Source organism: Solea solea, chromosome 11, assembly GCF_958295425.1.
Source record: "Solea solea chromosome 11, fSolSol10.1, whole genome shotgun sequence".
Lineage (NCBI taxonomy): Eukaryota > Metazoa > Chordata > Actinopteri > Pleuronectiformes > Soleidae > Solea > Solea solea.
Window position 1 is genome coordinate 6,097,732 of NC_081144.1, and position 14,183 is coordinate 6,111,914.

General features: G+C 41.5%; 1 protein-coding gene across 6 annotated transcripts in view; it reads left to right on the top strand.

Annotated features, from left to right (window-relative positions):
- iqsec2b (IQ motif and Sec7 domain ArfGEF 2b) overlaps nt 1-14,183 on the top strand; it is a 32,244-nt gene that overhangs the window by 8,841 nt on the left and 9,220 nt on the right. The window contains exon 1 of one of the 6 annotated variants that reach the window (XM_058642169.1): nt 12,647-14,152. The exons of the other annotated variants lie outside the window; for them this stretch is intronic. Coding sequence (XP_058498152.1) covers nt 14,103-14,152 — 50 coding nt within the window. The 5' untranslated portion in view covers nt 12,647-14,102. Of the gene's footprint in view, nt 1-12,646; nt 14,153-14,183 lie in introns of those variants that run through there. 6 annotated transcript variants of the gene reach the window in all.

The following is a 14,183-nucleotide window of genomic DNA, read 5'->3' on the forward strand; positions in this document are numbered from 1 at the left end:
GCGAGAGACACAGAATAGAGAGATGGAGAGAAGTGAAGAGAAGAGAGGGTTAGGAGTGTGGGAGAGGGGTGAAAGACAGAAGAAGACGTACTGAAGACAGATGAGTGCAGCGGTGTTTTATTCACCACAGGTTCTTCCTTCAATAAGTTTCAGAGTGGGTTCTCCATGATGAGAAATACAGACAATTATGACCGGGATCCGTTTCAGACTCGAAACCAAATCTCCCTTCGGTGATTTGCAGGAACATAATTCCTCAACTTGCTCCTTCTGTTTCTCCCACATGACGTTTCATTGAAATCCGGGTGAAATCACACACACTCTTACCTATGCACGCAGACTCCCAGCGTACAGCAGGTGCCTGGTGTGCGTAGTTTAGCCGTAACTGTAACTGTGCCCCTCCTTTCTCGCCTGGCACTCGACGCCAAACGCCCACACAGTCAGTTCACACTGTTGCCAAGCAGCAGGAGACTCGAGCTCGCAGTGGAAAGCAGAGGGGGGAGGCTGGTGATAGGGAGGGTAAAAAAAAAAAAGGGGTGGTGGGGGGTGTATTAAAAACACACTTAACTTTAGGCTACGGTGCAGCATGTGTGGTTATCAAACATCTCTGTTTGTCAGCAGGAGTCAGGTGGGTCACACGCTGGAGGTGGGATGACGCAGTGCGCTCCCACACTCTTATTTCATAGACAATGGGGGGTGGGGGGGTTGGAATGGTGAAATCACAGTTTGGCTCACACTGCAGTTGAATTAGATGGGAAGATTGTCAGATTATATTCCAGTAAAGCCACGTGGATGAAGATGGAAGCGCTCTCGGACTGCGGGCGGCTTCATCAAACAGTTGTGGAAACAATGAACGATTGTTGTTTGAGATAATTCAATTAGCAGACGGTCGGGCTTTTGACTGTTTTATCTTCTTTGCAATTAAACAAATGTAACACACACACACTCACACGTGCGATAGAGTATGGAGTGGTTCGTGTTTTGATGGTGACGTGTGGTAACGCTCGATCATCACTTTTTCAACTCGGACTGTTATTGTGATCCTGAAGGAGATGTGATCTGCAGCACGTGAAGACAGAGAGGACACCCACATATAGAGCTGCAACTGACGATTATTTTAATAATCGATTATTCTGTCCATTGTTTTCTCGATTAATCGAGTAATCGCTTGATCCATAAAATGTCAGAAAACGTTGGAAAATGTTGATCAACCTGGAAATAATGAGGTTCTCGAATGTCTTGTTTTGTACACGAACCAATGATTTATTTATATGGAGCAAATAAATTAAAAAGATATCCACGTTTTACACAACTAAAACAACCAGAAATCTTGTTTTGATGATGAAAAAAGCTTCAAACCGATTAATCGATTATCAATCAATCAAAATAGCTGAGCATTAATTTAGTAATCGATTGATAATCGATGAATCAAGTCATTCTTTCAGCTCTACCAACACTGAACCAGAAACTGTAAAGCATTTTTTGTTAGGCCTAATAAGCAGCTACCTACTTGACTTCTATGCTGGCGCCCTCTACTATTATTATTTGTTTTTACATTTATTTATTTTTCACAATGAAGAAAATAAATATATACATCTGCTGTGATATGAGTGGGCAAAAAAGTAGGTTAATTTCACTATTACCTCTGCAGTTAGGCACAGGGGAAACATGACACACACGTCATTTAATCAAACACACACACCTGCAAACCCATCGCACACTCATTTACAGACACAGACACAGACAAGGAAACGAAACCATGACCCTGGGGTTGTAACAACATCTATCTGTACTTTACTTTGTTGTTTATATTTCAAGCAACTTTTACTTTTACTCCACTACATTCCCTCTAACTATCTTTGTTACTCGTTACTACAAAATTAAAATGAGAAGAAGAAGAGTTGGTAATGGTCTGTAGTTATATAGAGCTTTTCTAGTCTTTTAGACTTTTACCATTTACCCATTCACACATCTTTCATACCCATTCACACACTTCAACATGGGGTTAAGTGTCTTGCTCAAGGACACATATAGATTAGCAGAGCCAGGAATTGAACCTACATTCTTCAAGTTGAAAGACAACTCACCCTTCCACTGAGCTACCGTGGCTCAATCCTTACTCCTCACTTTTTTAATACTTTGACTTCTAACACTTAAGTACATTTTACATCAGAATATTACTTTTGATACTTAAGTACAGTGAATGTCATATTCTTTAGTAATATTATACAAAAAGTGACTTCATCTTCTACCAAAGTCATTTTCTGGTAAGATACTTTAAGGTACTTTATATTATAAGACTGCGCTCTGGTTCGCCTTGTTTTTGTCCTAAAACAGCAGCCAGAGGAAAAGAGACTTAACTTAATTTCCAATATTTTACACAGTGAATATTGAACTGAACGGCAGTGAAAACAAATAACATCGCAAAAATCAACCCAAATTGTGAAGCTCTACACAACACGGCCGCTCTCTTTCCCTCTCCTCGCTCGTCTATACATAGACTCACCTACACGCTGACACCCCCATGCCAGTGCACATGTTCAAGGAAACACTTATTCCAGCAACGGCCATCACTCCACATCCTGTTTCCATTTCTCGTTCCTCCTTCCCTTCATTCCTCCTCTCTTGATTATTTTCACCCTTGCCCTCCTCCGTATTCAACCTCTCCCACACTCGTGTGTTTCTCTCTCTCTCTCTCTCTCCTCCCACTCTCTCCTGTCAGCTCACCAAAATACACGCCACCTCACACACACACACACACACTCCCCCCATGTGCCACCTGGACATCCTGTGTCTTCTCTGCTCTCCACTAAAATGTTGTGACCTGTGCTTCGGTGTCGATTCATATCTTGATTTTTTTGGTCCGTATAATGATTGTGTTATTTTGTGAGCACCTGTTAACAGAATGAGAGGTTTATACATACACAGAGAGAGTGTATATGTGTGTGTGTGGGTTGTCTGTGTGTTTTGTTCATCTATGGAGGAGTAGGAGAAGGAGGAGGACCGCTGGGGCATTGTGTGTGTGTGTGTGTATATGATTTTTTTTTATATGGCACTCAGGGATCCAACGGAGAATTGGGATCGTAGATCAGCCTTTCAACACCTGCCACAGCAGGGATACTGGAACAGAAAGGCATCAGTTAGTGCTGGTGAAACTCGAATGTTGGCAGCGTGCAGCCCCACATGTGTACGAGCATGGCTCACGCTTACATAACAGCACCTCTGCCTCGCTTCATATCTCCAGTCAGAGCCGAACAAGTCGCCAGCAAGTTCTCCCGTCCACAATGTTCTGCGTCTCGGTTTTTACAGCGCGATAAAGTCCCCACAGTTCGAATCTTAATCTTAATCATGGCGCGGACATCTCATCGTCTTATGCACTTATTCCTCACGGTGCACAGTTAAAATAGCCGGAGCAGCTCATTCTTATTTTAATTGGAACTTTTTTATCCGTAGTGCTCCGCCTACATGATTATATCCTTAAACACTCTCATTTTTTACCACTCTCATTCCCCTCTGGTTAGAAACCATTAAACTGTCTCACAGGCACTCTCTGTTCTGTTCAGTCTGCTACACCCGTGGTTTCATGTTTAAAAGGAATAGGGAAATAAATGTAATATTATTGTAGATACGGAAATTGTAAAGTGTGATTATTTCCAAATGTCTCAACTTATCAGGCTATTGCTCTCAGGTCTGAGCCCAGGAGTGTTTTCTATGTGTGGACTTAGTTTGCATCTGAAACAAGTAAATACCTGCTTACTATGTATACACGATGTAGAGAGATGTCAATTAAATACGAATAAATATAAACAAATGACTGTGGAACGTGGTGCTACTGAAAAACCCCACACAAACAGAGCAAAATCCTTATTTTTTGAGTAATATTTCCTTTGATTTTTGTTTGTTTCTTTCTTTCTTTCTTTTTTGTAGTTTTCTGAGCGAAATTATTGGGTAAAAGGGTTTAAAAGAAGAACATGATTTGAGTTCATTTGCAGTGTGACCACACAGTGCAGTGTGTTATTTGTCTCTGTAGCTGCTTAGTTATTGCTGATGAAAAATCTGCCTGCTGCAGATATTATGAAAGCACTATGAAGCAGAGAGGAGCTGCATAATCATGTCACTATTCTCATTACTTGACTTGATCCCATATCTTGTGTTGTCATTTCATAGATGCTTATTGCACTTAATTCTGTTTACAGCTGGTGTGAGTGTGTCTTTTTAAAAGAAAAACTTAATTTTGGTCACTTTTAGCAAATGTAATGTACTGTGTACGTGGGGTTTGATTCCAAATTAACTCTACAGTGTCTGTGATCATGGTAATTACGCGACATGATTCCCAGTTCTATGCTCTGGCTCAGTGATTTTTGCTTTTAATAGTTTGTGGACAGAAATAGCGCTCAGAAGCTCTGGCAGAGTATGAGCCCAGTAAGACACGAGAAGAGATTCTATTGCTTCAAGTTGAAATCAGGTTTCCTTGTTTCAGCCTTTTTGGATTTGTGGTTTTTTTTTAAACTGAATAACACATTCTGTTGTTCTGTTTGGCCGCCTCGTCTTTCACAGCTGGCCGTGAAACAAGCAGCACACACTGCAGAGAGAATTGCTCAAGTGTTGCAACTGCCCCCGTGCTCGCCCTCGTCTCTGCATCCCATCTCCGTCCCTATGCTTCTCTGAATGAGCCGCGCTAAAAAGAGAAAAAAAGAGAGAGGGAAAAAGAAGCGGGGGGCTTGAGAGTGTTCCCATGCTAAAATGACAGGGACTGCGTGTCCTTGACAGCAGCTGGCCCCAGTGAGAAACCAGCCATTTACATACTTATCTCAACCACTGCTCACTCATCAGCTGCACACTTGCAATCTGCACATGGAACATCTCGAGTTCAAGCAGAAGAGTAGCTTTTTGTATTCTGTGTGCATGCATTACGGAGAGAGCTTTCCCATTCTCATACACGTGCTGTCTGCTGCTGCTGCTACTGCTTGATGTTTCATGAAGAAATAAAAAAAACCTCTTAAAAGGGCTATATGTTGGATATGCAACACCTAAGTCTCAAAATGTCTGTCTGCGGTTTTTTTGGGTGGTTATTTTAACCTTAAAAGGGCCAGAAAATGATCCTTTGAGTAAATGAGTTTGCTAATTTTACAATTTACTGCAATCACGGTTTTTATTGAGAGAAAAAACACCGTAGTCATACATGACCACCAGATTTTGCATGTTAAATTTGAAATTTGAACAGTATAAAGCTTATTTAAAATAAAAAAAAATGGAAACGTGCAGGTGTTTTTCCAGCTCTCTCCTCTGGTGAAAAAGACGCTGATTCGCCGGCTTCCTGCAGCACCGCGAGTGAAATTACGATATCACGTAACCACGCGTTGGTAGCATCGATGCGCTCGGTGTTAAAGGGTTAAAAAGTGTTCTACAAATAAAACAAATACTGGAAAGCATTGTCCCTGTTTCCCCTCCTCCCCAGAGACTTGAGGTTGCAGGGTAGTTGGTAGTAGCTACTCTAACCTAAGATTTAGGTTAGGTTCGAGAAAACGCTGTGTTTGGTCCTGAGCAGTGTCCTAAGAAGACTAGCTTGCACAAATCTGTCTGTCTGTGTGTGTTTGTGTGTGTGTGTGAGTGTCACCTTGCTGTTGTAACACCCTGTTCAAATGATCACACGTCTACCTGTCTTTTCTTCTTATGAATGTGCCATTCCTTGTGCTACCATTGGCGCTCTATGACTTGCCTCTCTCTCTTTGTCTCTTTCTTTCTTTCTTTCTTTCTCTCTCTCTTTCTTTCTGCTTTGGCGCTGACTCTTTGTGTGTCTTGTCTCTCTCTGCTTTCTTCATGTCTCGACCGTGTTGTGCGTCGTCTGTCTCTGGTCCCCGTAAGTCTCCGGCTGCCGTCTTTCTCGGGGCAGCCCACCTCGGCTCCCGCCACTCCCACAGCAGCAAGCAGCGCTGCCTTTGCCACACTGTTCCCCGCCAGTCTGACTGTTCACAGCTTCATCAGTCTCCATCAGTACTGCTGTCCCTCCACTGACCAAAGCTCACAGCAGCAGGACAGGTAAGGGCCGCCGTGCGGCCTGAGTACAGTCAGCACAACCATAGACTGTATAAAGAAAGTGACTCAGTCTTCTGGTTTGATGGAAGTACCAGATATCCACCGGGGGTGACTGCTGGAAAAAAGAACTCCGTTTGAATGTTCTATGGGAAAAAATTAGCCTCATTATCTATTATTAAAATGTTCCTGATGAGTTTCAGGTCAAGCGTGATTGACAGCTGGTATTGTCTGCCTGGTTGCAGGTGACCTTTGTGAACTTCCGGTTTCAAACAGAAGATTGTTTTGCAAATGGACGACTACGTCCAGGACTGGGTATTGCTACTGACTTCCCGATTCAATTTGATTCTGATTCACAAGGTCTCATTTGCATACCAATCTCTCTAACCTGGTGCATCATGCACAATCATTATCATAAAGTAGTCACCTTAATTAACTATTTTTTAACAATAAAACTCCTCAGTACAGTCATAGGTGCTAACTCAAACTCAAAGCTTAAAAACCCACACGAGTTCCAAATATACAGCCTAGAAGTGCATTAGTTACGCAGTGACTGTTACGCAGTCAAATCGCGTGTGACATTGACAATCCCGTGAGATTTGGGCAGAAAACACAGGAAATGGCACATACATGAAGAGATTTATCTCAAGATTTCATTAAATGTTATTGCCTCTTTCAAATGCAGACCAATATGAATCAGATTTTTATATACAGTCTATGAGTGTGACACATTGAAATATTTAAAATCCCTTCAAGAAGTCCCATAAGAATCCTTGCACGCCCTTAAATATCTCCCAAAGCCTCTCAGCAGCCTCCAGCTCTCCCTCAAACCTGTCCATCATCATCATCACTCACTCTCTTTGCTCTCGCTGTGCCTGCTCTCCTGCCTCATGCACCCATTATCACCCTTCCAAAAAGCCTGTGCTTTTCGTCTCTTACTACTCCCAGCAGTGACTAATCGCTGAAGTTAGGCACATTTACCACCTTTCTAGAGAGGGGGAGAGGGAGCAGTTATCTTCAATAAGCTGTGGGACTGAGGTGGACTGAGTCACATGTGAACCTGGTGAATTCTCACCTTCTTCTTCTCTCCTTCCCTCAGCTACCCTTTAAAACTGACTCTGACACATCAGGCCTTTGTGCTCCAACACTGCCACCTAATGGCATTTCATAAAGATGCCAGATGTAGTGTGTGCTTACAGTGTTTTCTCTCTGCTTATTTGTGTCTCATGCTGCTTTTCACTCTCTGCCCTTTCTTTGTCTTGTGTCCTGTCTCCTCTGCCATCTCCTCTGTATTTTTATTTATTTATTTATTCATTTTTATTTTTTGACTCGTCCCATGTTGCTTTTCCAAGAGCGGAGGCTGAGGAAGAGGGCGCCCACCAATTCTGCTGCTCTGCCTCGGGCTGCAGCAGCCCCTCCTCCCGCTGAGCCGAGGTGTGACTGACCGCGCCACGTCGCACTTGTCCGTATACACCTGTGACTACATCACAGTTTACGCTGCCAGGGAAAAAAATGTCTATTTTAGGCAGGAAAACAGATAGATTTGCATGCAACTCTGTAGTCTTTGTGACAGTTTCTGTGTGTATCACACATTGGTTCGTGCAGCTATTTACATTTTGAGGATGCCTGATGTCGTGTGTGTGTGTGTGTGTGTGTGTGTGTGTGTGTGTGTGTGTGTGTGTCGTCTGCTATTTATTTCTTTACTTGCAGCATATCTCCCTGTCAGAATGCATCACCTGTATCTGCTCATTACTGTCGTGCACATCCACTAGTTTACGTCATGTCACTTTGGATCTGTCAGTATGCAGCATCATAGAAACCAAGCCTCATATGTGAAATAATAAGTTTCATTCTCCACATGTTCATTTTGAATGTTCCCGACACATCAGAGACGCCACATCCTCTTGTATATGATGTTTATTTTTTGACCTCAGGGACTTTTATGTCGCTGATTCGATTCTAAACAAAATCAACATCTCTTCAGTGCTTTAGACACTTCCATTTCTTTCTTTTTGAAATGTCTGAAGGTGAAATACTCGGTGTTAGAATGTTGCTCGTACACATACGCCTCAGCTCGTCTGCACCTCGAGGTCTACGCACAAACGGGGAAAATTAATAATAGAAATTCTATTTCCAGTGATGTATTGATGGTGTGGTGCACTTAATCCTTGAATCCTTGAATTGTCAATGTGTCCCCCCCCCCCCCCCCCCCAAAGAACACTCCGTACCCACCACATAATTGCTGGTAACCTGATTAGCATATTATTGCTGCTGTTGCATGGAAACGTATCTATTTTTGGTTGAAAATCATCTTTGTTTTTTTGGGGATTTTTTGCCACATTTTTCAGTTTAGTGAACTTAAGAGAAACGGAAAAAAAATGAGAGCATGTAATCTTTTATTTAATTTATTCATTTTCACTGTTGAAACACTTGTTTTATACTATTTATTTAGCGGTTTTTGTTCATGTTTTTGGCTTCTGTTTATTTAGAAACCATAAACATGAACACAATGACAAGTTCATGAATGCTACAAAAGGGAGAGAGAGAAAAATGCCAAAAAGACACAAATAATAATAATAATAATAATAATAATGATGTAAGTAATGAATATTAACTTTGATAAGAAAAATACATGCATACGTACACCTTTGTATATGTGTGTCTGTATAGGCTTCACTGCAGCAAATACAGGAGTGACTGATCCAAATCATGTGTCACTTAAAGAAAACTGTCCATTCATTCTGTTTAAAAAAAGCAGCTTTTTCTGACCATAAGCCATCAGGACACTTCCCATGTGTCCTTGCTCTCCCCTGCATCCATCAAGGTAAACCAATTATTTTAATTAATTCATAATCCTTTTTATTTTTAAGTAATGACATGCCTCCGTCTCTGATTTCAATAAATAATGCACTTATACGTGTCTCTTATTTGTCTGTTCCTGTTTTGTAATAAAAGTGTCAGTGGTGCTGCGGTGCAGGGAGAGGGAAGTTGGTCGCTGTAAGAAGCCTGTCAAGAATGTAACCTGTACAGCTTTGCAGGGCGAACAAGAGCCTGAGCGAAAGTGAGTGGATGAGCGCGAGAGAGTGGAAAAAAAAAGAAAAGAAAGAGAGAGGGAGTGTTTATATTACGAGACTCCAGCCAGTGTGGGACTTTTCTCTGACAGTAGCAGCATGGTAAGAACTCAGCTTTTTTTGTCCACTTTTCTTTAACTTGTAACACTGTCATAAAAGACTGTTTACTTTTGGCACCATGGTGTTGTTGTACATGGGTGTGTTTGTACAGTAGATTACCTACAGTTATACATACAATACGACTGAGTCATCACTGACCTATTGTTGTTAAAAGAAGTAATCCGTTTGGTGGGAAAGTGACACTTACACAGCGACCCGTGACAGCACACATGCTGTTCAGATGATGGATCACAAACTTCAGAAGTCAGAATTAAGGGCTAGACACTTACATGCCTAAAGAGCAGTCCTTCCCAGAGATTTGGATTTTTTTATATATATATATATATATATATATATATGCATATATATATATATATATATATATGCATATTTGTCACAGAAAAATAGCATTTTAGGTAGATGTATGAGTATCTGTTTGTGTATGTCTTGAAAATGGTTTACCTATTCAAAATAGCACAGAAAAGGCAGTAACAATTCAGAAATGACATTTTATTCACAAAGTTATACGGTGCAAAAAACTAATGATATGACTTGTTGAATAACTCCTTAAATCAGTATTTAAAATAAGAAACAGTGACACAAAGGGTTGCTATGTTAGTTTGATGGTCATCAGGGGGATTTGTCAGCTATAGTGTGTGAGCACAAACTCTGACAAATTCTAATTACGCGGATGAGGATCGTCACAAAAGATGCCACAGCAGATGTCAAACACAAACTGTCACTATCATAAGAAAGATGAGAAGTCCATTATTTTTTTTAATGAATGATTACAATAGTTTGTCTTTATACAAAACTGCTTCTCTTTATTCTCTCCAGTGTCAGTGTTCAGAGATTATCCGGTGCTTACGCGACACACGGCCAACTTTCAGCCTCGTCCTACACATTTATGTAAGCCTTTTAAATGTTAATCCACTCGCTACTTGGCGTCAATATAAAACTGCAAACCTCCGCTGATAAAACCACTGAGTCTGACTGTACTGGAGGCTCTGAGTCGCACAAAGAATTGGAGTGAGTGTGTGTGTGTGTGTGTCTCAAGGGAAAAGCTCACAGCTTGAGACGACAAAGTGGCCCCGGGAGCGTTGGCGGTTGCAGAATGTGCCGATCTGACCCATGAATGATCTCGATTGTCTCTTGTCAGTTGGGCCGTTTTGAAAGAGTGGAATTCACATGTGCCAACGAGTTCATAGTAGTGAGGACGTTGACATTTCAAAGGTTGTGTTTTCAATCTCTTTTTCTCAACAACAACAAAAAAAAGTAGAAAAACGAACGGCAAACACCATCAGATCATCACCAAAGTAATGAGCCTCCGTCTTGCTGAAGGCCTTTGTGCCTCTTGTATTAAACAGGAGTCACATGTACTTCATAGGCTCAGTTAGAAGGATATCATGATAAATCGCTGTACGATTGTCTCGCAATATTGATTATCGCAGAATCATTGAATCAGTGATATTTTTTGGTATCATGGACCCGGTGAGGTCACACCCCTACTCTTCAGACAGGTGTGCTTAGCCTCAGCCTAAAATAGGAGTTCAGTCTAACCTTTCTTCACAGAAGCCTATTTCTGAGGACTTATTTCAAACATCTTAATAAAAGAAATACAGTCACATTGAGTTTGTTTTGCACACAAAGTGACCAATGAGTCAGACTTGGCTTTTTAGAAAAATAGTGAAATTGACACCAGTGTTGGCAGTGAAGTAATGAGTAAAGATTCGAGATAACTACTCTTGAGTCGATGCTCAGGCTGTAACGAGTTAACAGACAGATCGATGTGGTTATTGGCGTCTCCATGGCTGGCAGCAGCGAGGTTAATCCCTCTGTCTTCATGTCCCGCTGTGGGTTCAATGGCACAGTCAGACCTACTGCCGCGCTTTCACTTTCACACACACACACACATTATTATTATATGAGCAGGGGAGATGAGTCTGGGCTCGGCATGCAGCTGACATTGTATTTTACTGGGAACACACCTTCGTTCACTTCGTTCCTTTAGCAAATACCAGTGATCGCTGCATTCTGAATTCTTTTCACTTTTTTCAGAGAGAGAGAGACAGACAGACAGGCAGACAGACAGACAGAGACAGACCTGTAACAGGAATACAGGGTTTCCTACATAAATAATGAGGTGCAGATGTCAGCTGCGATATGGCCACACTCATGTTTTATACAAGAAACTTTTCTTTTCTTTCTTTTTTTTAACTCAATATCATCCTCGCCACATATTATTGCCACAGGCAAATAAGAAATGAAAGTTTTCTTGAATGCATGTGTCCTTAGACGCTGTGTTCGAGGTCTTGCTTAGAGAATAAAAAAGAGTCAATGCTGAAACAGATGAGACCTTTGATTGGCCTCAAGGAAACTTGCTGCTTGGAAACTGGAGAGAAGTACCACAGTGGAAACTGTCACATTAACCATCGAGTGGATCTCTGATTTAGTTGCCCCTGAAGTGAGTCGATTCTGATTCAATTCAATGCAATTTGATATCGACATATTCAGGGCTATAGATAGAATAGATATTGAACTGTAAAAAAATCTAATGTTTTGTTGTAACTGAACCAGAAGAGAAAGCGTTTTCCTTTTATGTGATCTATAAAATTGCCCGGTAACTGCTTTGATTGTATTAGCTTAGATCTGATTAAGTAGAAGTAAAATCAGTACAAAAATCAACATTTATCACACTGATGAAACTGGCCTTGTTGCTCGCTACTGCTGCGTTGCATGTATTTTAAGGTTTCTGTGACTCAGTTGATGAAAACACCATCTGTGCCTGCTGATGTGGATGGCAGGAAGTTCGGCTGAGTCCCTGCCTGCAGTGAGTACCTGTTGGCACTGTGCAGAGGCACTCATCATGTGGCTACAGTTTCCATTCCTTAAAAGGAGCAGTTTCATGCAGCTCTGAATTTCACACAGGTTATTCAAAGATTAATTCAGGCATTAATTCGAGCATTCGCTGTTAAGTTGATATGATATTTTCACGGCTCATGCTGCAAACGTTTTTTTTTACAGTTTTCATATGAAGACCAACTATATTATGTAGACTGTCATTCACAACCTGTGCAGCATCTTCAACACCCACCTCAATGGTAATAACAGTCAATACATTGTCATGGCAACTACACTTCTCATCCTAACAACTACCTCACCGCCCACAAAGGTCCCACAGCAACAGTCACCAAGCAACCCCCCCCTCCCTCCCTCCCTCCCTCTTCTCAGCTTCTCTATTTAAGGAGGAGAGGAGGAGGAGGAGGAATGTTAAATGATACTGCACTGGGGGAAAAAAAAACATGTTGCGTGTAATTGATCTACAAATAATTGTAATTGAAACAAACAAAATGTTACGATTTATTCCTTGCAAAGAGTTGAATAAAAGGTCCAGTGTGTGAGAATCAGTGACATCTAACGGTGAGACGACAGATCTATAAAGGACCTCATTCTTCCTCATTTGTGTCATAAATGATTGATTATCAGAACACATGTCAGTTCAGGCTGCACAAAATTGCAAGGCCCTTATATAAAACACTTATTCTACGGCAAAGAAACCCAATTGTTTTCTGGTTCACACATGTATGGTTAGTATATCCACTTCCTGCCAATACCACCTCTTAAATGTTACGTGGTTTAGCTGCTGCGACGTGCGGCGTCCTGTAGATGTCAGAATTGTCAAATTGTATTCCTGGCATTTTATATGACTCACGTTATGCAACATAATGGGAGTTATCCTCGCTGTTACTGTGAGACTCAACAATATCTTGTGTTGCATGAAGGCACAGGATGTCCTGCTGAAAGTCTGTGCATTGTACAACATTTCCTCCCTCCTCCATTTTAGGACAGGAAGAAACCGCAGTGTTTGTTGTATCTTAGTTGTGTTCCTCACAAGATTAAATCTGTAACCAGTTGAGATGCTCACATGGCATTTCTATGTTCATACACGGCTTTTCCTTCTTGTCTCAAGTCAACACTTGAACAGGAAATGTCTGCCAGCCAATGGAACGCAAACATGGAAGGGAAGCAGACATTGTCGAGTTGTGTCGATGGCCAAAGTCAACAAAGCACCATTTCAGTCCTTTTTTTTCATACTTTTAAAGTGTGTTCCAGAACCTAAACTATACAAATGTTAGAAACAACATGATTTGTCATTGTGATGTGTTTCATGGGCTGAATGACTACAGATGGACTCACACATCTTTGACCCTGTCCTCATTCTCATTGTATTGTTATGGGACAGGTCACAGCTGAGAGAAGGGGGTGTGGCCATTGCTAGTGCAGGAAATATGGGCAGGAGCATGTGACTGTATAGTTCTCACAGAGTTTTCGATTCAGGCTGGAGTTTGTTGGGGCAACAACGTGTAGCAGGACACCAGAGGATTTCTTGTCTCACTTGTTTTCTTCCTGCTATTCTGACCGGACTGTTTGAGCCAGACAAACTCTGCAAGTGATTTGGTGAGAGAATTGGTGGCTGATTCTGGGACAGACTGAGTGAGACGTTGCTTTCATGTGTTTTGTCACTCGATATTTAACGACATACCGCAGGTGCCTGTTTTACTGACATAACAACCTGGTTTTTCCTGTCAGTATGGTGTTGCTGGTATGTGTCAGAGGAGGAGTATGTTTTGGTGCCTGGTGATTCCTCGAAATGTGTCGTCACTGCAATGTCTGTGCAGCACAGGCTGAGAAAAACACAGTAACTGAAAGAGGGAAGAAGAAGAAGAAGAAGGTGAGAAGCAGTGAATGACTATCTAAAGATTAACCCATCCTTGGAACTCATTAAAGGAAAGAGGGCAGAGGCCTGTACTGTACTGGATCATTAACGTGTGATATAGAGAGGGAATGTTGTGGTCTCAGGGCATTGCCTTGAAGCAATAGAAGTTAACCGGTGAGTTCATCATGTCTTCCACCAAGAGATGGTTAGGTTCACGTCGCTTTAAGGTCTACATGTAAGTCCCATTAAATTCAGTAGTTTATCCT